Source organism: Urocitellus parryii, chromosome 7 (genome assembly GCF_045843805.1).
Source record: "Urocitellus parryii isolate mUroPar1 chromosome 7, mUroPar1.hap1, whole genome shotgun sequence".
NCBI classification, from domain to species: domain Eukaryota; kingdom Metazoa; phylum Chordata; class Mammalia; order Rodentia; family Sciuridae; genus Urocitellus; species Urocitellus parryii.
The window spans coordinates 63,294,063-63,318,505 of NC_135537.1; the positions used below are offsets into that span (position 1 = coordinate 63,294,063).

General features: G+C 41.3%; 1 protein-coding gene across 3 annotated transcripts in view; it reads left to right on the forward strand.

The window, feature by feature from the left end:
* The window catches only part of Chd7 (chromodomain helicase DNA binding protein 7), a 184,066-nt gene that overhangs the window by 44,749 nt on the left and 114,874 nt on the right, over nt 1-24,443 (forward strand). For all 3 annotated transcript variants that reach the window (XM_026390793.2, XM_026390794.2, XM_077801441.1), the window contains exon 2: nt 16,126-17,964. In XM_026390793.2, coding sequence (XP_026246578.2) covers nt 16,300-17,964 — 1,665 coding nt within the window. In that variant the 5' untranslated portion in view covers nt 16,126-16,299. The remainder of the gene's footprint in view (nt 1-16,125; nt 17,965-24,443) is intronic.

A 24,443-nucleotide genomic window follows, 5' to 3' on the forward strand; every position in this document is an offset into this window, starting at 1 on the left:
TCCATATGGAGAGTTAAAAATTCAAATTTTGGTGGACTACTTACTGAAAACTTCAACAAGGTTGTTTGGGATCCTGCTTTATCACATGATAAGTACCAAGCATAAAAATCATCAGGAGCACCCATGGCCCAGGGACTTCCCAGAGCCACTCTCTAGGGAGCGGTTGAGAGCCTTGGTTCCCAAATCCTGCAACGAAAACTGCAGATTCCAGGAAACTGGAAACAAGCTGGATCCCAGACGTGGTGAAACACACTGATGCTGGGTTGTCAGAGACAGAGATACTTTACAGGAATGTTCCGTGATCTGTCCTGAGAGTTTGTGAAATTATAGAGATCGATATCCAGGATAGCTTAAGGATGGGATTTCTTTTTAAAAATTTTTTTAGACGTTGATGGACCTTTATTTTATTCACTTATTTATATGTGATGCTGCAAATCGAATCCAGTGCCTCACACATGCTAGGTAAGTGCTCTACCATTCAGCCACAACCCCAGCCCCTGGATGGAATTTCTTATAATTTCTCAATGAGAGTGTCTCTTCCATCTGTGTAGTCAGGAATTTTGAGAAAAATGTCTTAAGGTAAGCTGTCAGGACTAATCATTGTAGAGAAGAGAATTTTTGTGTATTTTTTGTATTACTAAGCGTATTTTGTTGGTAGGAATTTGAAGTAGTTAACTCATCCCTACAGCATCCCTGGTGATGACAGTTGACATTAAACTATTTGGTTATCAGAAAAGGGAAGTATGGAGGTTGCTTCTCACGCAAATATGTTCAGCAAATAAACGGGAAATGGGGGGAAAAATAGGATTCAGTTCTTTCATCAGTGTTACAGGATGTTCTGCACTTCCATTGTGAGCCCTTGACTTGGTATTTTTTTTTTTTTTTTGTAGTTGTAGAAGGACAGTGTGCCTTTTTTTTTATTTTTATGTGATTCTGAGGATCGAACTCAGTGCCTCACACACGCAGGGCTGCAGCCCCAGCTCTTGACTTGGTATTTTAATGGGAGAGTTGCTGTTGATGGCAGAGCTTGTGTTGTTGGTGACTGTGAGAGATTGTGTGCTGCCAGATCTGCTTAGCTTTCCCTCTTCTGAGAAAATGCTTCAGCTGACTCCTCTATCTTAAGATCAACACTCTAAGGGCACCTCTGAGGCCTTGTTCCCAGAGGTGGTGCCAGCAGGTGCCCCAGTGCTGACTTCCTTTCTTCTAGGTGGGCTGGGGCAGAGGGGTTTTCTCTGATGCTTCTTCAAGGGATGAGAGGTAAAAGTGTTTTAGGGAATGAAAGTTTACTCGACATCAGAACTACACAATTTCTCTGTGAAAACCAGGTGCATTTACTTTTAGGGGAGGAGCAGTTCTTTAGAACTGCTGGTAGTTTTTTGGTAATTTTACATTTAGAACTGAAGCTTTGCTGAATTATTTATACAACATGTGCATTCAGTGTATCTGTACAATCACTTTATCAATTATCTGTACTTTTTATCACTTAGAAGTGTACTGGGGAGTGAGATTAATCAAATTGTGTTATGTACATATACATATATGGCATATAATGAATCCCCATATTATGTATCATTATTGTGCACCAATATCCCACTCCTTGGTTTATACCAAAGGACCTAAAGTGATGCAGCCACATCAATGTTTATAGCAGCTCAATTCACAATAGCTACACTATGGAACCAATCCAGGTGTCCTTCAATAGATGAATGGATAAAGAAAATGTGATATATATATACACACACACTCAATGGAATATTACTCAGTTTTAAAGAAGAGTGAAATTCTGACATTTGCCAGTAAATGATTGGATTTGGAGAATATCATGCTAAGCAAAATAAGCCAATCCCACAAAACCAAAGGCTGAATGTTTTCTGTAATATGTGGATGCTAATTCACAAGAAGGTAGGGGGTACTAGGGAAGAATAGCGTTACCTTAGATTAAGTAGAGGGAAGTGATAGGAGGGAAGGAGAGGGGATTTAGGCATAGGAAAGATAGTAGTATGAAACAGACATTTTTACTGTATATATGTATATATGTGATTATATGACCAATATTTATTCTGCAACATGTACACTCAGAAAAATGTATCAAAGTGCATAAATGCTTTCTACTGTCATGTATAACTAATTAAAACAAAACAAAAAAATTTAAAAAATGTGAATTTCAAAAGAGGATAGCTATCATTAGCACATATTTAATGGCGTAGCTAGTTAGCTTAGCATCTTAGAGTGGAGAGACTTCTCCTTTTCCCTTTAGCTGTCTTTCTACCTCTTTACTCTGCAGGTGGGAAACCAAGAGTTAGAAACTAAGTATCTGGGACAAGGACATCCAGCTTGGTTGACTTATTTTGCATATTTAAAATCCTCAGGTTGAAGCAGAAACTGTTTGATCATCTGCACTGAGTGCTAATTATATACCAGGTACTGTGTTAAGTAAGCGCTTTATATACACAATCTGATTTAGTTCTCAGAAATTAGAGGTATCTCTGCACACTACAGAAGAGCAGGTTGAGTTCCTTCATAGTCAGTCCCAGACCATCAGTGAGTTCACAGTGTTCTATGTCATTTTGTTGTTTATTTCCTCCTTAAAACAAATTCCCATGACTGCCACCTCCTTCCAACCTCACCAAACCTACAGTCCATACCCATCTTCCTGCTTGTCCCGGGAAGAGACAGATTCTGCTGTTTCTGTCCTCCCTCTTCTGGGTCCACCTCTTCACAGACTCATTCCTTGTTTGGCCCCCTTCACTCTGTGCCCTTCTCACTCCTCTCCCTCTCTCTGCCTACTTCATTAATATATTTTTGTATATCTTAATGAACGTGTTTTTAGTGCTTACTAAATGTCAGGCAGTGTTTTGAGTGCTTTACAAATATTAATGCCCTTAATTATCCTAATACCTTCTGAAATAAATATTGTCCTCATTTTAAACTGAGGAACAGAGGTCAAGAAACTTGCCCAGGACTGCATGGCTTGGGTTTGAGCCCAATCCCATTTCTTCACATTTGAGTAGGTGGATACTTGATCAGCTTTCTCTGCAGTCTACACTGCTCCTCTTCACCCCTCACCATAGCATGAACTTCTGTTACCACAACTTTTTTGTAAATATTCTCTCTCTCTCTCTCTCTTTGTTTTTTGGTGGTAGTACTGGGGATTGAACCTAGGGCTCATACATGCTGGGCAAGTGCTCTACCTCTAAGGGATATCCCCAGCCCTTTCAAGGAAAAAATATTTACATATATATAAAAATATAAGTGTGTGTGTGTGTGTGTGTGTGTGTATACATATTTTTTTTTTTCCTAGACAGAATATAAGTTACCCAGACTGGCCTTGCACTTGCTATCCTCCTGCCCCGCCCCCTCCCCCCCACCCCCCATGGTTGGGATCACAGTCTGATGGATACTTGCCTATTTCTTCCTCTGTAACATTCAAACTTACTGAGAACTTCCATGTTGAGACTTTTCCTTGGAGTTTGTTTCTGTATTGCTGACTACTCTGCCTGCCTTGTAAGTGGCGGAGTTCTTCAGAATCCTGTCCTTTTGTCCTTCTAAACATGTTCTCAGGCTGATCTGTTCCACTCCCAGACTCTGCCTGTCTCCTGCGAATGGAGCAGAAAGAAGCAGCTGTATTTTCAGCTCAGTTTTCTCTCTTGAGCTCTTCACTTTATATTGTGGTGCCTGTGGGAGAGCCTTGTGTGGATTTCCTCTACGCCTCTTTCCTATCCCAGGTGAATCTTGTGTCTTCTGTTTTCTTCACATTTCAGTGGCTGGTGTTACCATCTGCTCAGTTACCCACATCAGGGTCCTGGTTATCATCCTAGGTCCCCTTCATTCAGAAACCAGGCCAGAGGGTTGGTGGTTCTCTCTCAAGCATGTCCGTCTCCCTGTGGCTCCATCTTCTCTGGCCTGGCTCCCTGGGAGAGCCCTCTAACGGTCTTCCTGGCCCCAGCCTTGCACCACTCAGACCTCTCTCAGTCTGTGCTCCACATTTTGGTAATGGCAGTTCCTTCTGAAACGTGCATTCTAAAAACCTACCTTAAATTATTGGGAATGTCTTTTCCATGAATTCAGGATGAATTATAGGGCCTTCATGGTCTGGCATCTGTTGAAGCCACACTGAGTCATTTGCAGACATCTGAGTATGTTTTATTTCTGTTGCCCTCAGGGAAGGGCTTTTATCCATCTGCTCGGCTCCTCTACCTGGCAATCTCCTACTTGCTCTTTGGGCTTAGCTTAGGTAGAGTCTTCTAGACCAGCACTGTCTGTGAATCATCATCATCATCATCTTTTTTGGTGCTGGGTATTAAACCCTGGGCCTCACAGATGCTCAGCATGAGCTCTAAACTGAACTCTTGTTTCTATGAATTTTCTGTCCTGATGAAAATGTTCTGTGTTTGCTTTGCCCAGTTTGGTGGCACTGGCCACATATGACTGTTAATCATTTGACTATAGCTAGTGTGACAAAGGAACTGAAGTTTTCAAATTTAATTTTAGTTGATTTGAATTTAACCAACCACCAGGGGATAATAGCTATTGTACTGGCCAGCACTGGACAGTTGAGGGATGTCTCTATGCTTGTTGGCATTCCGCTCTTTCTTTGACCAAATCTTACTTTCCTTATCCCAAGAACAACAAAATAATTTATATTGCAGGGTTCAGAAAATCAAATCTCTCTCTCTTTCTCTCTCAAACACACACACACACACACACACAAACACCCCTTTCAAATTCAAGAACTCACAGTATATTTACAGGAAAATATAAAGATATTAAAGTGCATAATTTTTTTTGCTAAAAGAATTATTTTCACTGATCAAGAACCAGTTATTTTTAGCATATTTATATGGTTCCTTGTTTTAAGTGGGATTGTATCTGAAATGTTTAAACTGTAAACTGAAAACAATAATAATATAGTTTATGATATTTGATGTTGGATTATTAACAAAGATTGGTGGAACTTAAAATAGGTGAGAAAGCAGTTGTAGAGAACTTTAGACTTTTTGGAGAAAATGTGTTCAAATGTTATAAGCAATAAATAGCATTTAAACATTAGTTTCTTGGGTGCATCAGAGTGTAGGTACAGGTAAAGCAGGGACAACAGATTTCTGGGCTCTTTGGCCCTGTTGGTGGGAAACACTCCAGGCCATGTTGCTCTGGAAGGCTTCTCTGAAGACTAGAGCAAGTCATTGCATAGGCAGTGGGCCCCAAAGCCAGAAAGGTGAGAGGGTGTGCTGTTCTTTTGAATGGCACAGTATTAACTTAGAGATGGAAGATGTTTCAGTTCTGAGTCCCAACCCAAGTCCCCCTTCTCTCTTGTGTGAATAAGTCTTGAGCCAGAGCAGCTACTGTCTCTTCCATGTTTTTGTGGCTGAAATCTAACATTGAGATGTGCCAAGATGGCACATGGTTCTGGCATTAGGAGTATAAAGTGATGCACATAAGGTCTTCTTGGTGTGCCCATGTTTCTGGGTACACTGGGCATGTTTATAGAAGTACATCAAGGGCATTGAAGTGGTTTGCAATGAAAAATATCAAAATATAGTCCATATTCACAGATTAACTTTTCAAAAGTACATTGCTTATTCAAAGTAAAATAGGAAAATGGAAAGGAGTCTTCATAAGTAATAGAAAATTTTATATTCATTCTGTAAAAAAGAACATGATTCAGATAGGTCAGAATCTACTTACTACCCAGTTTGTATGCAGCCAGTAAGCGTTATTCAGACACTCATGATTCAAGCAATCCCAAGTGTAGTACTTAGGAACTTTTACTGTAAGCAGTCTTGCTGCTGCAGGATGGCAGAGGTCTAGTGCCTTGGGACCTTGGCAGCCAAAGTCATGCAGCTCCAGACAGGTGCCCACGCAGCTCGGGCTGCCTGTGAGTATGTATTTAAAGTAGGAAATTGAGATATGTGGTATGTCAGAATGGTTTTTGCCCCTTCTAGGTACAAGATACATAGTAGGTAATATTTTGTTTTCTGGAACAATTGAATTTATACATAGAATCTTTAAGACTTTTAGAAAATTTAGATGTGTTAGTCATAGACACTGGTCTGTCAGTAGAGAGCGGGAAACTCTTACTTATGTTTTCCAGGAAAAATAGTGACTATTTTCAAGCTATCCCTGAGAAATGGGCATTAAGTAGAGGATGTAGTGTGTTTAGGGAAGCAATAGATAAGGGGGAGAAAACTTGAAGATAGGTAGGTATAATATGATGTAAATACTATGACCCATAAACTTATTTATTTTCTAATCTGGATCATAATTTTATTAGCAAATGATAAATAGTAGTTCTATTTGTTAAAGTCATAAAAATGGTGGGTGCAGTGGTCTGAGGCCTCAGTAAGCTCCATGTTTTAGTGCCTACGTGGTGTCTGGTTCTCTCTGTAATCTTTGATTAAACCAAGTACAAAATTCAATTATAAAGCTTCCTAGGTAGCCTTAAATTATTTTAATCATCCTCATTATGTGAAACAAATGTCACGACTGGTAGTAGCTCATCTCCTCACTTTACTTACCTTTTCTTATATTGTAGTCTCTCTTGCCAGCTTGAGGTATACTTAAAAATTAATCTATGATCAAAATGGACACAAGGTAGAAGTTTGTGATTTAGGTAGGGATTCTTTTAAAACCAATATAATATTAACCTGCAAGTCAGAACAACATCCTAATACCAAGACTCTTGTTCAAAATTCTGTATGAACTGTTAAAATTGGCTAGTCAAATGATTTTTTAGGGAAAATATGGGAGGCAGAATCCTGTCATTACAGTCAGCTTTCAGTGATATAGAACAGCATGGTTGTGCAGAAAATATTAAGAGACTTTGTTACAGAATGTACATGTTTTTTTAAAAAATGAGATTTAGTTTATGAATTAATATACTTAGAATATTAAAAAAGATGTTTCACACAGTGAGTTTTCCCTGTAGTGCCCTGCTTTTTGGGGAAAAGAAACCTGGAAGGTTGCTGTGGAATGAGGAGAGCAGCCTGTTTAAGGTTGAGCTTTGCTGTAAATGTAGGAAAATGGGGTGGGGATATGGCTCAGTTGGTAGACTGCTTGTCTTGCATGTACAAGGCCCTGGGTTCAAACCCCAGCACCACAAAAAAAAAAAAAAAAAAAAAAAAGGAAAATGTAAAGTTAGATACAGAGTTTCTGGGTAAATCTTTTATGTTTACCATCTGCTACTGTGAATGAAAACATTTAATTTGGCCAAAAGATGGCCAAAAGATGTTATCAGGTGTGTTTCGTGTCAAGTGTGTGTTCAGCTGCATGAGATTGAGAGTTTTGATTATAGTGGCATCGTAGAAACTATTGCATTTATGGTAAATGTGGATATGTAAAAAATGTTTTCTAATTATGTAAAATGTCAAGGACATGAATAGTGGGTGTGAAACTGTTTACTATACACACTAGCCTCAATTCTATTGCTTTTGTCAGGTATAATTTATTTGAAACAGGAATTTAATATTGTCGTCACCAAATACATTTACTTTCTGAGATTTTGTGAATTTTCTAAAATATTTTCTCTAATATTCTTCCAAAGATCTTGTCAGCATTTCTTTACGGTTTGGTTTCCCTGTTACATTGCTTCCTTCTCTGATGGCAGTCTTGACTTTTCACAGTGACCGTGTGTTTCTCCTTTGTACTAAGTATGGAGCCTACCTGGCATTAGTCCTATGGGGCCTCCATCTTGCCCTTTGGCCCCTGCCCTTGGAGTCCTGTGACACTTGCCTGTCACTGTGCCCAAGTTTATTCTTAATGGATACAAATCCCTTCCTGTTACATAGACTTCACTCTTGCAGAGAATTAACAGATTCTTCAAAGTGTTGCTCCAGGATTTTTTTTTTTTTCCCTTCCTACAAGGAGAAGAATGTTGGTAGTGTGTTTTGGAAATGGCTGTTTAACAGCACCCTCTCTATTCTTGCCTTACAAATCAGGCAGAGTTGAGTACATTTAAAAGTGGACTCAGCTCCCCCTGGAATATGAAAAAGATCCCTTTTCAGCTCTCCAGAACCTTTTTCAGTGTAAAAGAATCTAGGAAATTGCCAAATCAGGTAGTTAGTGACAATTGCAGAAAGTACAAAAAGCACACAAAGCTTGGTTCCTGCAAGAGCTGCTGGCTGTTTCTCAGCCCCTCAGTGTTCCTTGGTGTCCTCCAGTGGTTTATGTCAGCTTTCTAGGCTTCACAGGCCTGGACCCCTGGGCAGAGGGTGAGCATGGGGCAGCTCCTGCCTTCTCGTCCTTCCATTCCTCTCTCACTTGTTAGGCTTGACATCACTCAGGTGTGTGTGTGTGTGTGTGTATCAAGTCAGTAGCTGGACGTCTAAACTGAGTAGGAAAACATTTTCTAATCCTAATTTTTAAAAATTAGGCTAACAGGCATGTGGTGTTATTGGTCTTTACATTCCAGCCAAGCTTTGTTTAAAATATTCTAGGATATTTTACAATATTAAGCAAGATACATAGTAGCAATCTGCAACTTTTGTAAAGCTTACATTACTCTTCCATTAACTTGTATTTTAAACATCTTTGGTAGGTGAAATATACCTTTGAAAATTTTAATTTTTCCTGGTCCCAAGTAAATTACTCCAAAATTTTCATTTACTGATTTTTGGACCTGTCTCTTCATTTGCTTTCCCCTATCATCTCTATTAAAGTTAAAATTACTTAGGATAGCATTAAAAAGTTATGGGATGGATAATACTTAAAATGTGTCTAGATTTTATAGATAAAATGTGTCTATCTATATGCTTAGACATGGTATGTGTGTGTGTTTGTGTGTGTGTGTATGCACATGTGTGTATGTGTATAGATATGTGTTTGTCCTTATTTCTCTTCTGCCATAAAGTATTGAGGGTTTCTGGTGTTACTTCAGTATGTGCTGGTCTACTGTGTGGTCATATTAAGTTGTGTGTGGAATGAAGACCACGCTGGATGTATTTTCTAGGGTCTCTGTGGGCAGCAGGTCAGCTGTCACTGGGTTGGCTACCTTCTCGGTGGGTTTAGTCTTTGAATTGCAAGGTGTAAAGGCCCTTTTCTGTAGTACATAATTTCTATGATTCTTGTGCTTTAGTGGCACAAGTTGGGTATGGCAATATGCATTTTTGACCATTTAAAAAAGAAGTTAGGGCTGTGGGCATTTCAATATAAATTGTTAGCCTAGTGCTGTTTCCTAAGTTGCTTTAAAAGGAAATGTTAACCCCAGCACTATATGTAGAGGAAAAAAATCTTTATCTGAAAGGCAGTTTAGACTATCCAGACTCCTGAAAGTTATTTAGAAATAACTGAAAGATTTCTGCAAGAAACCTGTGAAATAGTATGTTATGTAACAGTATTAGATATTAATGTTAACTGCATTTTTTTTTTGTCTTGCAAAAATGATTGACAAACAGATGGGCATATCTTAAAAGTAAACTGCCTTTAGGTATCCACTCTTTGTAAACCATGAGATTAAAATTTGTGTCTGAGGGCTATTGGTAATTCTTTGGATGAAGTTATTATTGTTTCTTTGTGAGGCACAAATGTCAAAACTACCTTCCTTTCTTTACATGTTATACTTTGTATTGCTTGCTTTGTAACTCGTGGGGGAGAGGTGTCCATTGTTGTTGATTATTCATTCTTGAGTGATTAGTCCATTGTGATGGTGGAGGAGCTCTGAGTCTGAGAGCAGATTTCCCAGACGTTCACATCCACAGATGTCACCTTGCACCCGTGTTAAGAAATGGCAGATCCTGGGGCAGGTGGTCTGAGATTCTCCAACTCTCACAGCTCCCAGGGATGCCAGTGGTGCTTCCAGGACTCAACCGCAAATGGCAAGGCTCTGTTCTCCTGGGAGAGAGGCAGGGAGACAAGCGAATGTGGCAGTGTGCCTGGTGCTTTTGTGGCTGGTGCCCCTGGTAGTGTGACAGTAATACCAGGGAGGGCTTCAGAACCCCCCTGAGGAGAGAGGGTGAAGACAGGAGGCACCCCAGACAGGTGGAAGGGAGGGATCTGAGATGAAAGAGACCAAGCGCACAGTGGGGGGTGTAAGGAGACCAGAGACTGACTGCAGGGTGGAGGCAAGGAAGGCCCAAGAAAGCAAAGGGACAGGTGGTGAACTTCCAAGGTTGGCTGCAACCCATGGGGGCATTTCTGAATGTTTTGTGAGACAGACGGAAGGGAGTTTGGGAAATCTGAGAGTGAAAGTGTCCATTGGGACCTGGATGACAAAGTGCAACCATGCTGGAGCATTTGGGCTGGATCCTGAAAGTTATGGGGTGTCCTTTAAGGGTTTTATTCTGGGCGAGGCCTGGTACAGTCTGTGTTTTGGAGGATCCTTCAGTCAGCACCAGTGTTGAGCCTGGACGTGGGAGAACCAGTTGGACTTACATTTTTTGGTCCTTCACTAAGCAATGAAGGCCTGACTCCACCACAGGTAGTGTGAGAGGGGAGGGTAAGGTAGACTCGTGAGGTGTTTAGGAGAAAGAATCAGCAGGTTGGGTAACAGGTTGAAAATGCAGAATGTCTGAAGGGCGTTTGCTAGAAGAGCAAGCTGCATGAGCATCGGCCATGGCCGGTCTGTTCAGTGTTGGACGCCCAGAATGTTTAATGTTTTACCCAAAGGAGGCGCTCATTAAATACTTTGTAAGTGACCGATGACAGGAGGGATCTAGGACTATTTCCCATTGTTTGGCTAAGTCGAAAGGTGGATGGAGATACTGTGAACTGCTGTGTGGCGTGGACTGCTGACACAATGCACGGCACTCTGTACAACAGCAGTTCAGGGTGTATTTTTCCCTTCTAGAAATAGTATTTGTTCAGTCCCCAGTACTGTTTCTACCACCACCACCACAACAAAAATAATGTTCCTTTTCAACAAAATTAGCAAAATCAGAGGTTCCCCAGCGGTATAAATGAAAACCACCAATGCAATCATTATTACTTTTAATGGTTTTTAATAAAATTATTGTTTTTGTGGTGCCTCATGATTGCTAAGCAAACACTTTTCCACTGGGCTGCATCCCAGCACCAGTTTTATTTTTAACATGGTGCTTGGACTAACAGAGACCTTCTGAAGGACTTTACATCCTTCTAAATCTTATTTATTTTGTACAGTTAAGAATTATTCCTACCATAGTGAAAATTATTTATTAAGAAATAGAAATATATGTTGAGAGGTAGAGAAAGAGGAGTTTTTATCGGCTAAGAAGTGTACTTGACACAAAATACGACCCACGGGGAAAAAAACCCACACATTTCATCACAGGTGATGGGTAGGGACGTTTAAAAGAATACTGATCTGAACAGGAGAAAATATTTTTTTGTAAAAGAGGATTGCTACTCTTTGATATGGTCTTTGTCTAAAAATATGACTTCTAGGAAGTATCGGATTTTTCCCAGGATTTTCTGCAGTGATGGAAATGTTCCGTCTATGTGCTAACAAACAGGCGCCAACCACATGTGACTGTGGAGCACTTGAAATGTGGCTTGTGAGACTAAGAAACTGAATTTTAAACTTTATTTAGTTTAAATTAAATTAAATGACAACATGTGGCTTGTAGCTGCTGGCAGAGACAGCATGATTATAGTTTATGGGCAGTGCCCAAGCGTATTTCTGAGGAGGAAAATGTGGTCTTGGTTAGAGGGTTCAGGAAGGGCATTGTGTGGTCCAGGAGGCCGATGGGGAGTGGACTGGTGAGGAATCAATGTTCTCATGTTGGTAGCTTGGGAGAAACTTCCTGATGGTTTAACTGGGTGCTTGTCAGCTGGACAGTTGCATTCTTCGTGCTGGACTTTGCTTTTTCCTCAGTGACTTTCAGAGCCTGGGTGGAGGTGAGGCTGTCCACAGACGTCTTGATCCTCCAGGAAGAGCTTTCAGTTGGAACGGAAGCTCAGCAGCATGTGAGCCCTTGATCTTCCCTATGTCCACTGAATCGGCGTGTTGGTCCTTTCCCTCTCTCAATGTGATTTGTCACCTTGATGGTAGAGAAGCATCCTCACGGGTTGTGGTGACGGTGGTCATGTGTTGTTTTGCCAGCAGCTAGACACTCCCTTGAAAATTCTGGTACATGCCGCACCCCCATTCCCCCAGAATCACTGCCACACTTATGTTCTATACCTTAGGCTCTGGGGGTGGAGGGGAGAGATACAAAGAGGACAATTGAAAATCAAACGATGCACCCGCAAAATGATCTTCAGCATTTAATAGGCAGACATCTTATGACACCACACTTGCCAAATGTATTGGATTTTTTTATTTTAAAGTTTCCTTGGGTTGACTTTTTGCATACACAATTAGATGAAAAGTGGTTGAGCTGTATGAAATATTTTGTAGTGAAAGGTGTTTTGTTTTCACCTGTTTCCTTGCTAGGTTTCCAGTTCACAGCTGTGATGTGAAAAGTTCTGTTTCACTGTGGTACTAAATTAAAACTCAGCTGTACAGATACCTTTGGACTGTGAGAATCTCAGAGTAGTTAGGAATTGTTTACATTTTGTTTAGGTCAAAAATTCACTTTATCAAATATATATTTATATCTAAGTTTACATATCAAATATATAAGCTGTTTAATAATAATAAATAGAATTAAACTTATACTCGAATAACAAATATATAGAGAAAAAAATTTTTTTTTATAACAAATCTTTCATTTGGTCTCTTGTGTGCCATTTGTTGATTTGGCTCTCCCTGTTTTTAATCCTGCTTATTCCTACTAATACTTACTTACCAGTAGCTTCAACTCAGTTCTAATATATGTAGTCATCATATCAGTGGAGTGTATTTGCCATATTTTATTTTCATAAAGGTTACATGTCTTTGAAAGGAAGCACTTGTGTTCAGTGATGGCAGCAAGTTGTTTTAGCTCATCTCTGTATAAAGGGGATCCAGGGTAGGCCTTTGCTATTTTATCCTACTAGTAGGCTTCCATTTCATCCATTTACTGCTTTTGTTCTGGGGAGTTGTTGGTCACTAAGGTATTTTGTATAAGATGTTTGGTCTTCTCAGTCTGTAAAAGTGCTTTGTGGTCTTTACGTGAAGAGAGGTTTGGATCAGAAGGTCTCCAAGTGTTTGCCAGCTCTGAAGTGGCTGGGATTGGTGTCACCATGCACCTCTGCAGCATCAGTGATGCTCTTAGCCACGTTGCCTCGTTATGCCTCTTCCTCACCCCCAAACCTGTTCCCCGGTGACCTATCCTATAGTTCAGACGTCACGTTTCACAAGTGGAGTTCAGTGAAAACCATTACATTTATTCTGCTCCTTTTGGGGGGCAACTTTTAAAAGGTGGCTACTAGAAAATTAAAAATTACAGATAATAGCTGTTATTTTTGGTCCGTTGAACAGTGCTAATCTAGGCATAGAAAACACATCGAATGCAGAGAAGGGAGGAGCCTTCAAAAAGGAGTTTTAAGTATCTTTTATAGAAACACAGAATTATACATTGCAGCTGTGACTTGGGGAAGTGGTCATTCAAATGAAATCAAATAAAAAGAGGAGCAAAATAATTTAATTAGATTAGCTCAAATCAGAAATACGAACTGCAGCTACCAGATGGATTTCCTGGTTTAGCCTCCAGCTGGGTCTGGAGGTCAGAAAAGAGGCAGAAAGACACTGGTGGTGGCCAAAGTGTGAGTGATTCCTGACAACACTAGTCGTAAAACCACAGGTTTTGAACTTCTCCGTGGGGTCTCACCTGAGCGTGGTTGCAGTTGTGGGCGACATGTTTACTTGGTACCGTGTGATGCTGGCCTATTTCAAGTCTTCACAGAGATGGTCTCTTAATGAGAGGAGTAAAGCTAAGTGAGGTCCAGTTACTCTCAGACTCTGTCTTGATCCTCCCCACCTCTGTAGGCAACTTCTTTACCACGTTCTGTTGAGCCTTAACTTGATAAAAAGTAAGCAGCAATTCTACCATGGCTTCTCTGAGCTGATTCTGCCTCTGCTACCTGCTCATTGGGCCTACAAGAGCTTGGCACCATAGAGCCAGGCCACCTAACTCCCTCTATCCCCCTACTGGAGTTGGTGGCTCCATCCAGTCACTGGCATTTCCTCCTGTGACACTTGATGGATCCCTTGTTTATCCCATGGAACAAGGCTTTCCAGGACATTTAAAAGTAGATGTTACTACTTTCCCTAAGCGAACGCGAAAGGTTGTTTTGATATGTGGTTCGTCTCTGTGGCTGTGTTAAGCTATTATCAAGTCTATTCCAGGGTTTATTTTCATAAAAGTTAGAATGAACCTTGAATAAACGAAGGCTGACTTCTCAAGCCTTTCAGGAGTAAATTCAATTTGTAAACATTCGTTGCATTTGGCATGGGATATTTTTACTGCTCTTGATTTTTTGGTACTTGAGTAGCTGCGCAGGAAAGCGGCCTGTTTCCAGCAACACTGCTTTCATGCACACCTGATTCTCGCCCGTTTGACCTCTGTATTTGGAGAAAGTAGATCAGAAAATTCATGGCAGTTAGCGGTGGAGTGAGGAGACCTTTGACTTTAGTTGACAGCTGTCACCTGAAAACTGCAGACCTGGAGACCTACTCAGGTGTTCTGTCTGTAGTCCTGACAGTGAGCAGAAATGTTGTTTACATTGTCTGTAAGCAGAATTCTCCCCTTGTTAGGAATATGTTAGAATAAGATGGGCAGAGGTGGAATTTTTATCTGTCTCACTGGTAAGTCTGCAGTGGAGTTGGTCCGCCATTGTTCATTGCCCTACTCCTGTGGAAGCCTGTCAGTGGAGGTTATGACCAAGCCTGTTTTATAGCATCACTGTGGAAATTCTTCAACAACATACTGTTTTCCTCCTAAGTGGACCAATATCACACAATGCTTAATGTGCTTAAAAGAGAAAAAAAAAATGAGTTAAATTCCAAAGATGTCTAAGATTTTAGGCATTTTTCTTACATGAATTAGTTCTTTCTTAGGTTTAGTTCTATTAACCCTCAACAAAAACATTTTCCTGTTTTGATTGTTGAAGTATTCTTTAAATTGGTTATTTTAATCTGACAGTAAATCTGTGAAGAGTTTGGATAAAATGCAGAGCATTTGGTAGTGTGCACTGTGTGTTGGAAGCACATAGGATGCTGACGGATGTGCCTGCCCACTTTGCCGCATGCCTGCCTTGTCCGAAAAGGGCTTAAGGGAGTGGTGAGGTTCTCATGGATATTTTGAATCTTGTTCTATTAAAATAAGTTTCAGTATTGACTAGTTTGGGGAGAGGGTCTTTGTTTCTACTAACAAGAGTAATCATCCTCTACAAAGTGTCCATCCAGTTAAGAGTTTCCTTGAGTGGGCACATGGGGTCCTGGTCCATTACCAGAGCGTCGTGTGCCTGTGGGTGAAAAATGAGCCTGGTGATTGGATCCTTCTGCCATCAGCACAGATTGGGAACATGGTGGGCCCAGAGCCACGAGTGAAATTGGTCCTCTTGGAGAATGAAAGCTTTTCTTGTAGTCTCTTTCTGAATCTTGTGTATTCCTGCCATTAAACATAATGAAATTATGAATTTATTAATACTGTTCTCAAGCTTGCTTTTCAACGTCGTTATGGGTACTTTCTTGTTCAGTGCCTCTGCTGCTGTTATATAGTTTTATATAGGTTGTAAATATCTAATTTGTGCAAAATGACTGATTTTGGTATTTGTATAATCCGCTAGTCAATTTAACTAAGTTGGGCTTTTCACAGCCCTCGGTGCTGCGGCCGCTCATCTGATTACACCGCTCAGGGGAATAAGGTTAAGGGCGGGCTGTTGGTAACCAGAGCATTTCCAGGGCTTTAGTTCAGCAGATGGGCTGCTTGGCTATATTCATACATCTGCTTGCCTGCTGTGGCAGCTGCTGCTGCTTCATGTTGTGTTCTTTTGTTCTGTTCCATCCAAGAATGGAACGCTAGGAAGTGTAGTGAATGGATTAATTTAAGGTTAAGGTTAGTGTTTTGCTTGCTTTCTAAGTAACCGATCATAATAATGCTTCTGGTAGAAGCTAATGAGTTTCTCTTAAAGTGAACTAGATTTATAAAATACAGCTCAGCGAGGGGGCTAGATTAGTATTGTTGATGGAAACCAAATTCAAATGTGTAAAATACTGTCAGTTTTTATTATTTGTTCCTAATTCTTTGTTTTCTTCCTTCCTCCTCCCCATCTCCCACTCCCTTCTAGGACCTATATCCAGACTTTGCCTGACACTGCAGGGTCCAAGAGAATTAAAGAAATATGGAATGACATGAAGAAGATTAGTTAAGGATTATAGGCTTTGAGGACAAACACCTCAGTGAAGTGAAGCACAGACAAGCTCCTGAGCTGTAGTTTGGAGGAGCCGTGTGTTGGAAGAAGATGGCGGATCCAGGAATGATGAGTCTTTTTGGCGAGGATGGGAATATCTTCAGCGAAGGCCTTGAAGGCCTTGGAGAATGTGGATACCCTGAAAATCCAGTAAATCCCATGGGTCAGCAAATGCCGATAGACCAAGGCTTTGCCTCTTTGCAGCCATCCCTTCATCATCCCTCCACTAATCAAAATCAAACAAAGTTGACCCATTTCGATCACTATAATCAGTACGAACAACAGAAGATGCATCTGATGGATCAGCCTAACAGAATGATGAGCAATGCCCCCGGGAACGGACTGGCCTCTCCGCACTCGCAGTATCACGCCCCTCCCGTTCCCCAGGTGCCCCATGGGGGCAGTGGCGGGGGTCAAATGGGAGTTTACCCTGGCATGCAGAACGAAAGGCACGGGCAATCTTTTGTGGACAGTGGCTCTATGTGGGGGCCCCGGGCTGTTCAGGTACCAGACCAGATACGAGCCCCCTACCAGCAGCAGCAGCCACAGCCACAGCCACCGCAGCCGGCTCCATCGGGGCCACCAGCGCAGGGCCACCCTCAGCACATGCAGCAGATGGGCAGCTATATGGCACGTGGGGATTTTTCCATGCAGCAGCATGGTCAGCCACAGCAGAGGATGAGCCAGTTTTCCCAAGGTCAAGAGGGCCTCAATCAGGGAAATCCTTTTATTGCCACCTCAGGACCTGGCCACTTGTCCCACGTGCCCCAACAGAGTCCCAGCATGGCACCTTCCTTGCGTCACTCGGTGCAGCAGTTCCATCACCACCCCCCTACTGCTCTCCATGGAGAATCCGTTGCCCACAGTCCCAGATTCTCCCCGAATCCTCCTCAACAAGGGGCTGTTAGACCACAAACCCTTAACTTTAGTTCTCGGAGCCAGACAGTCCCCTCTCCTACTATAAACAACTCAGGGCAGTATTCTCGATATCCTTACAGTAACCTAAATCAGGGATTAGTTAACAATACAGGGATGAATCAAAATTTAGGCCTTACAAATAATACTCCAATGAATCAGTCCGTACCAAGATACCCCAATGCTGTAGGATTCCCATCAAACAGTGGTCAAGGACTAATGCACCAGCAGCCCATCCACCCCAGTGGCTCACTTAACCAAATGAACACACAAACTATGCATCCTTCACAGCCTCAGGGAACTTATGCCTCTCCACCTCCCATGTCACCCATGAAAGCAATGAGTAACCCAGCAGGCACTCCTCCTCCGCAAGTCAGGCCTGGAAGTGCTGGGATACCAATGGAAGTTGGCAGTTATCCAAATATGCCCCACCCTCAACCGTCTCACCAGCCCCCTGGTGCCATGGGAATTGGACAGAGGAATATGGGCCCCAGAAACATGCAGCAGTCTCGTCCGTTTATGGGCATGTCCTCGGCACCGAGGGAGTTGACCGGGCACATGAGACCAAATGGTTGTCCTGGTGTTGGCCTTGCAGATCCACAAGCAATCCAGGAACGACTGATACCTGGCCAACAACATCCTGGTCAGCAGCCGTCTTTTCAGCAGTTGCCAACCTGTCCTCCTCTGCAGCCCCACCCGGGCTTGCACCACCAGTCTTCACCCCCACACCCTCATCACCAGCCTTGGGCACAGCTCCACCCATCACCCCAGAACACCCCGCAGAAAGTGCCTGTGCATCAGGTAAGGGGACGCAGAGGCCGCCTGCACTGCAGTGTAAAATTCAGCACGGTTAACTTGTCTAATAGAATTTCCTTTAAACTTCATGAAAGGTTTTTCAGTATGAGCTCCTTACTTTTTAATCTTGTAAGTTGCCTCAGAGTCTCTCTTTTTTTTTCCCTGTTGCTCTCTTTATTTACTCACCGTTTTGGCTTATGCACTTATTCATCTATTCAAGAATCCTCAGAACACCCCCATCTCAGGAATTGTGTCAGGATGCAGATGTGTAGGTAACAGACGAGTCCCTGCCTGTAAGGAGCCGAGTCCTTGCTAGCAGGGAGTTGGACAGTGCACCCAAGACAACTCTGAGACAAATGTTTTTGTCTTCCTTCTTTCTCTATTCTTTCTTGTTTTCTCTTCCTCACCTTTTAAAAAATACCCTGAAACTTGGTTTCCAGCAAAATAGAAACTCAGTATCCAGCAAAATAGTCTCCCTCTTCTCTCCTTTCATACGATATTTTTCTTGGGAAGCTGCAAAATATGTATTTCTGTAATACTTATTTTACCAGCTGTTGAATGTTAATATGAATTTAAATTTCAAACTGTAGGAAACCGCAGTAAACCATAATCCACAGAATTTGCCGTTAAAGAGATTTGGGTACCCAACACTGATGTAGGAGTTTTCTTTTTTTTGTAAGCTGAGAATTTTGTTATCCTTCAGCATTCATGAGAGAGCACATTTAAATTTTAAGCTCTATTGTTAACAAAGACATCTTTCCATTATAATGTTTGGTGTTTGTGTCCTTGATTTATGTGAAAACAATATCTGTGTGTACAGGTTATTCTGAGTGCTATAAAAAAATATGTATTGGTTATCTAGAGATGCAACTGGTTGTTTTGGTTACAGTAGTTGGTTTTAGAGCTGTAAAGGAATAGTGCTTGTTCTTCCTGATCTTAAAATAATTTGGGGGAAACAAAACCTGAATGTGAAAATATGAAACAGTAAAAGACCAAGCACGTTTATGTGACAAGTGTCCAGACAGAGGAAATGCCTGTGGATGAGGGTGCTTGGAATTTGGCTAGGATTTACTCTGAGACAGTGGTCCTGGGGAAGACATTTTGGGTGGTTTTCCAAAACCAGGCAATGGCAAGGCGAGCTTGCTGAATAGGCATGGGAAACAAACCTGGGCTTTAGGTCGAAAAGTGCAGGTCAGGGCCAGACTGTTGGGTTTTTGTGTTGTTTTAAGGAATTTGGACTAAATGGAGAGTCAGTGACAGTGATGAGACGCAGGGAAGATGGGGAAGCAACAGATGAAGTGTGAACTACTTGTCCAGGCTTGCAAGGACAGTTTGGATCAGATAGTGGGAGCAGAGGGCTTGAAGCAATGTGGAAGTAAAAGGGTTTGGTCAAGAAAGGAAGCCACTCCGGCATCTAGGTGGAATTCACTCCAGGGACTCTGAAGCTTGGGCCTGGGCCAGACTATGGGAGTGGTGGTCTGGAAAGCTCCTGGGACCTCAGAATGTGGAGGCCTTCAGGGAAGCGGTCTACAGTGCTGGGCACCCTCCGGGAGTCCCAGGAGAGGTGTGAAGTCAGAAGGTTCTGTGCCCACAGCTGACAGCTGACCTGGAGTGCTGAATGGTGTTCCCCTGTGGAACAGGATTCTGGGACCTGTTCTCCCAGTCTTGCCGACAAAGGAGGTGGGAAGGGGTGGGGCCCAGAGTGCAGAGTGAGGCCAGGGCGTGGGGGCCTCTAGGGCAGGAATGACTGTGACTTAGTGTCCAGTAATATTCTTTTTTTGCATTCTTTGGAAAGTGTCTTAATAAAGAAGGGATCTTTTAGAGTACTGGTTTCTCAGTCTTTGTTCCAGCAGCTGGAGGAAGAGCCCAATTTGCAGGAGATGCCCTGTGATTGATTGTGGTCAAATCCCTGGATGGGCATTTTTGCTTTCCCCCATATTTCCTTTTAAGATACCTCTATGTACACTTCAAAGGACATTAGTGACTGTGGCAATTGGGCGTCTGAGTGCCAGAGGCTTCATGCCTTGAGCTAGAGATTGGGAGACCTCAAGTGTGGCTACTCCTTCTGGTGTCTTTATTGACAAATTTTGGAACTTTTTTTAAAAAATATTTTTAGTTTAGTAGATGGACACAATACCTTTATTTTATTTATTTATTTTTATGTGGTGCTGAGGATCGAACCCAGTGCCTCACACATGCTAGACAAGTGCTCTACCACTCAGCCACAACCCCAGCCCCACATTTTGGGACTTTTGAAGGAATGTATGTAGTTTTCTTATAAGTACAGTTACATATTTGCTTTCTTATTTGCGCTTAACTTTGTATCCGCTTAAGATTTTGACACACCCAGTTTTGAAAACAACACTATCGGGGCACAAAGTCTTGGGAAGAGCATAAAGTGAGCAAGGTATTTGAATCCCTCTTTCACCATGTAGTAATAGCTTGGCAATCTTGGGCAAGTTATCTAATCTCTCTGAACCTCAGATTTTCATCAGTAAAACAGGAAAAATACTGTCTATCCCAAAAGCACTTTGACATCAAGTGGGTCGATAGATATCAAGTGCCTTGTATAATGTCCATGATACCCTGTGGATGGTAGTTCTCCAGGTTTTAGTTTCTCTTTTCCAAAAACTCAGACCTTGTTTTATAATTGTCATTACCGACATAGGTACAATGTAAAATTAATTTTATTTTTAAGAAACAGTTAAATATTATGAAATATAGCCTTAGTTACAAAATAACTAAAAGTATGATTTGTACAAGAATCTTCTTCTCCTTCAGTTCATGTTACAAGGTGTGAGAAGGATAACGATATGGGTAATCCACAATGCTGTCACATAGCTGAAAAATCTCTCTCGCCCTTAAATGACTTCCTCTCTTTTGCCAAATATAACTGTCTAACTGTGCTTTTCTTTAGAACTATTAGATTTTTTTTCCCATTTTATATATTACAGAGTGGTGGTTCAAAATTATGTTGGGTAGTAAGGAAGGTAACTAGCTTAGTTTGAAATAAGCATCCAGTTTAGCTTATTTTATATAGACTTGTTGACTCTTGAATTTTACATTTTTAAAGAACAAGTTATGCTCTTTGTTTCATGGGTTCTGAATTGATATTTTCTAAATCATGTAACATCTAAGTTTCTTTAGAGAGAAACTCAACTTTGTATTGAAAAGTTGAAGGAAAATATTTTTAAAAAAATTCAGTGAACTAAAACATGCAAATTTGTACATTTTGGTCTATGGACATATCCTTTAACTAAAGCTCTTGACTTTTGATTATTTAGTAAGATTTACAGAGGAAAGGAAAACTCTAACTTATGTTTCTTTTACCTCATTAAAACAGTGGTTCTCAAATCTTTTTTTATCTCAGACCTCCACATTCTTAAAAATGATTGGGAATTCCAAAGAACTTGTGTTTATGTGGGTTATATGCAAGAATGTCTATCAACTGTTGAAGATATTTAAACTGAGGAAAGTTAAAAATATTGGTTCCTTAATCATTTAAAAATAGACCAGGTTCCAGGAGGGCAGTTTAGTGGTAGAGTGTATTCTTAGCACATGTGAGGCCCTGGGTTGGATCGCCTTGATTTGATTATTTCTAAAGTTTCATATACCTTTCTGGATAGAGGCATAATGAGATTAAGAGTAACATGGTTTAAGTAACCCCAAATTGGTATGTGATTATCTCTCTAGTGTTCGCTAGTGTTCACCATTGTTTAAAAGTTTTTAAAAAAGTCACTTATTTCAATGTCAAAGGTAGTCATAGTTGTTTGAGTTTAATTCCTTGGTTTCAGGGAACATTGGTCAAATGTTGAGGCTCTCTGTATGCCCTCACAGGGGGAAGAGAATGATCTTGCTGGCAAGGATATGCCATGAAAAGTTCACCGTTGAGACCAGCACTGGGTCACTGCAGTCTGTGAGGGGTTTTGGGGGGCAGTTGATGTTCTTGCTGAGATGTGCAGAATCCCAGTTGGGAAATGGATGAGTAACGGGGAGTTTGAGCCTTAGGCGCACACAGTGAGTGCAAAGATGAGAGCCCCATGGGCCTGCTGTGTCCCCTGTATACTGGAATGTGACCCTGAGGTCTGGGGGAGAGAGAGAGCTACGTAGGCCTGGCCGGCCTTGTCCTCCGGGTGCTCTGGGAGATTTTCAGCACGGAAATGGCACCCTTGGGCGCTCTATATCACTCAGGAGTGTGCAGAGTGGAGAGGGGGTTGTAACAGGCATGGAACATTTATCCATTCACCATGGACATGGATGCAAACAACACAGAAGAAAAGCAAGAATGGCTTTTTTTTTTTTAAATATTTTTTTTAGTTGTAGTTGGACACAATACCTTTATTTTATTTTTTTATCCATATGTAGTGCTGAGGATTGAACCCACACTGCACACATGCTACGTGAGCACTCTACTGCTGAGCCACAACCACAGCCCAAAGAATGGTTTTTGGTTCATTTGAAAAACTTATCCAAAAAAAGATGAATAAGTGGATTGATTATCCTTCAGGTCACAGGCAAGTTCATGAGTTTCGAATAACTTGAACTGTGCAGTCTACACAGGTGTTGCTGTTGCTGGGTTGCTCTTTCAGAAAGTTTTTGTGGAATTTTTAGGGTCTGTAACTTTGTATTCTTAGAATAAGCATATAATAAGGAAAGGGACCATTTGCGTCCCTTTCCTTAATTTGATCCTGAAATACAGTCATCATAAAGTAGAACAGAAGTAGGAAATAAGTTTGAGGGACCATAAGACATAAGATTGAGGAAATGGGTAATCATTTTACCTTATGAGATTAAAAAAGATTTAGAAGTGGTGTTTTTTCAATTCTCTCTTTCCATGACATCTTTTGAACTTTTTTTTTTTTTTTTATCTTGTCTGGGAAAATCTTTTCCTGTTAAATCTCAAGTGGAATCAATCCTTTACTGAAATTACTGGTAAATGGAGAATTTCAGATATGGGCAGAGTAATTGATAACTCTAAGGTAAATCTGTGCAAAAAGATGGCCATACATCTCAAGCATCTTCTGTGCAAGTTATGATTAGAAATAGAAAAAAAAAGTGTTTTTAATGGAGAAAGGTACCTACCAACACTACCTTTGACATTATACTTTCACACTCTTAAAGAAATCTGAGGAAACTGGACATAGTGGCGCAGGCTTGTAATCCCAATGACTCAGGAGGCTGAGATCAGCCTGGGCAACTTAGCAAGGCCCTGTCTCAAAAGAAAAAATAGAAAGGGCTGGGGATACCTCTGGAGGTTCTATTCCTAGCAGGAAAAAAAAAAAAAAAGGCAGAGGAAGATGGAAAATAGAATATCTTGTCACCTAAGTGGCATTTCAGGGGCTTTTCCAAGTGTACCCAGAAGACAGGCACTCCAGCTGGACCTCATTGAAGCAGGTGGCCCTTCTGCTGCTCCCAGAAGGCAGAGGACCCTACTGTATTTCCCACATCCTGGTGGCCTGTGGTTCTCTCTTCCCGACCTTTGGTAAAGCAAGTCATTGGCCTTTACTGCTGCTTGCTTGGCCCACTGGTTGCTTGCACCAGTATTGTTTTTCATGAAGGCTCTGAAGTTTTTCTTCTGACTACCTGAATATACTTAACAGAATGGCTTAATAAGTAACTGCTTGCATTTTTCCCTCAGAATAGCTGCTGGTTCATCCCAGAGATCAGAAATTCAGTGGGTTAAAGTAGAACATGCCAAATGTAGAGTTCAAGCAGAGGAAAATTTCTAGTCCATCAGCCCTTCCTTTCACCCCATGGTCTGAAAGCAGGAGCCAGCTTCGTGGTAGCCTTGCCGATTAGGTAACTTTTTAAAATATTTTGGGCACTGGGTATTGAACCCTGGGTGCTTTACCACTGAATTACATCTCTACTTCTTTTTTCTTTCTTTCTTTTTCTTTTTTTGAGAAGCTAAGGCAGGAAAATGACAAGTTCAAGGCCAGCCTTAAACTTGTAATTTTCCTGCCTTAGCTTCTTAGGTCACTGGGATTATAGGTGTGTGCCACCATGATGGGCCTAAATTGTAAAGGAGTATTATTTTCTGAGGTTATGAAAAGTGTTGTAGGTAATGAGAATTTAGTTTTACAGTTTTCTTTTGAAGCTGTGTATTGGGCCTCTGGCTAGGTATCCCAAGGAGCCAGTTGACTTTCTTAACTTTTAAGAAGTCACATTTACATGCTGCCTTTCCTGTTTTGTATCTTGGTTGCCCTCATTCGACTACGTTAAAGAAATTTTAATTTAGTGCTTGTTAGGTTGCAAGCACCATATTAAGGACAGAGATTGGCAGTATGGTGGAAGACGGAGGGAGGGGTGAGTGTGGAAGGGAGACAAAAACCTCCACTAGTAGGGTAGATGGAGAATTTTGTTATTTATAACATTTTGAGTATTTACTATGTTCCCAGATCAGAGAGCTGCCACAAGTATAAGCCACATGTTAGTTAAGGTATTCTATGGGGCTGGGATTGTAGCTCAGTGGTAGAGCATTGCCT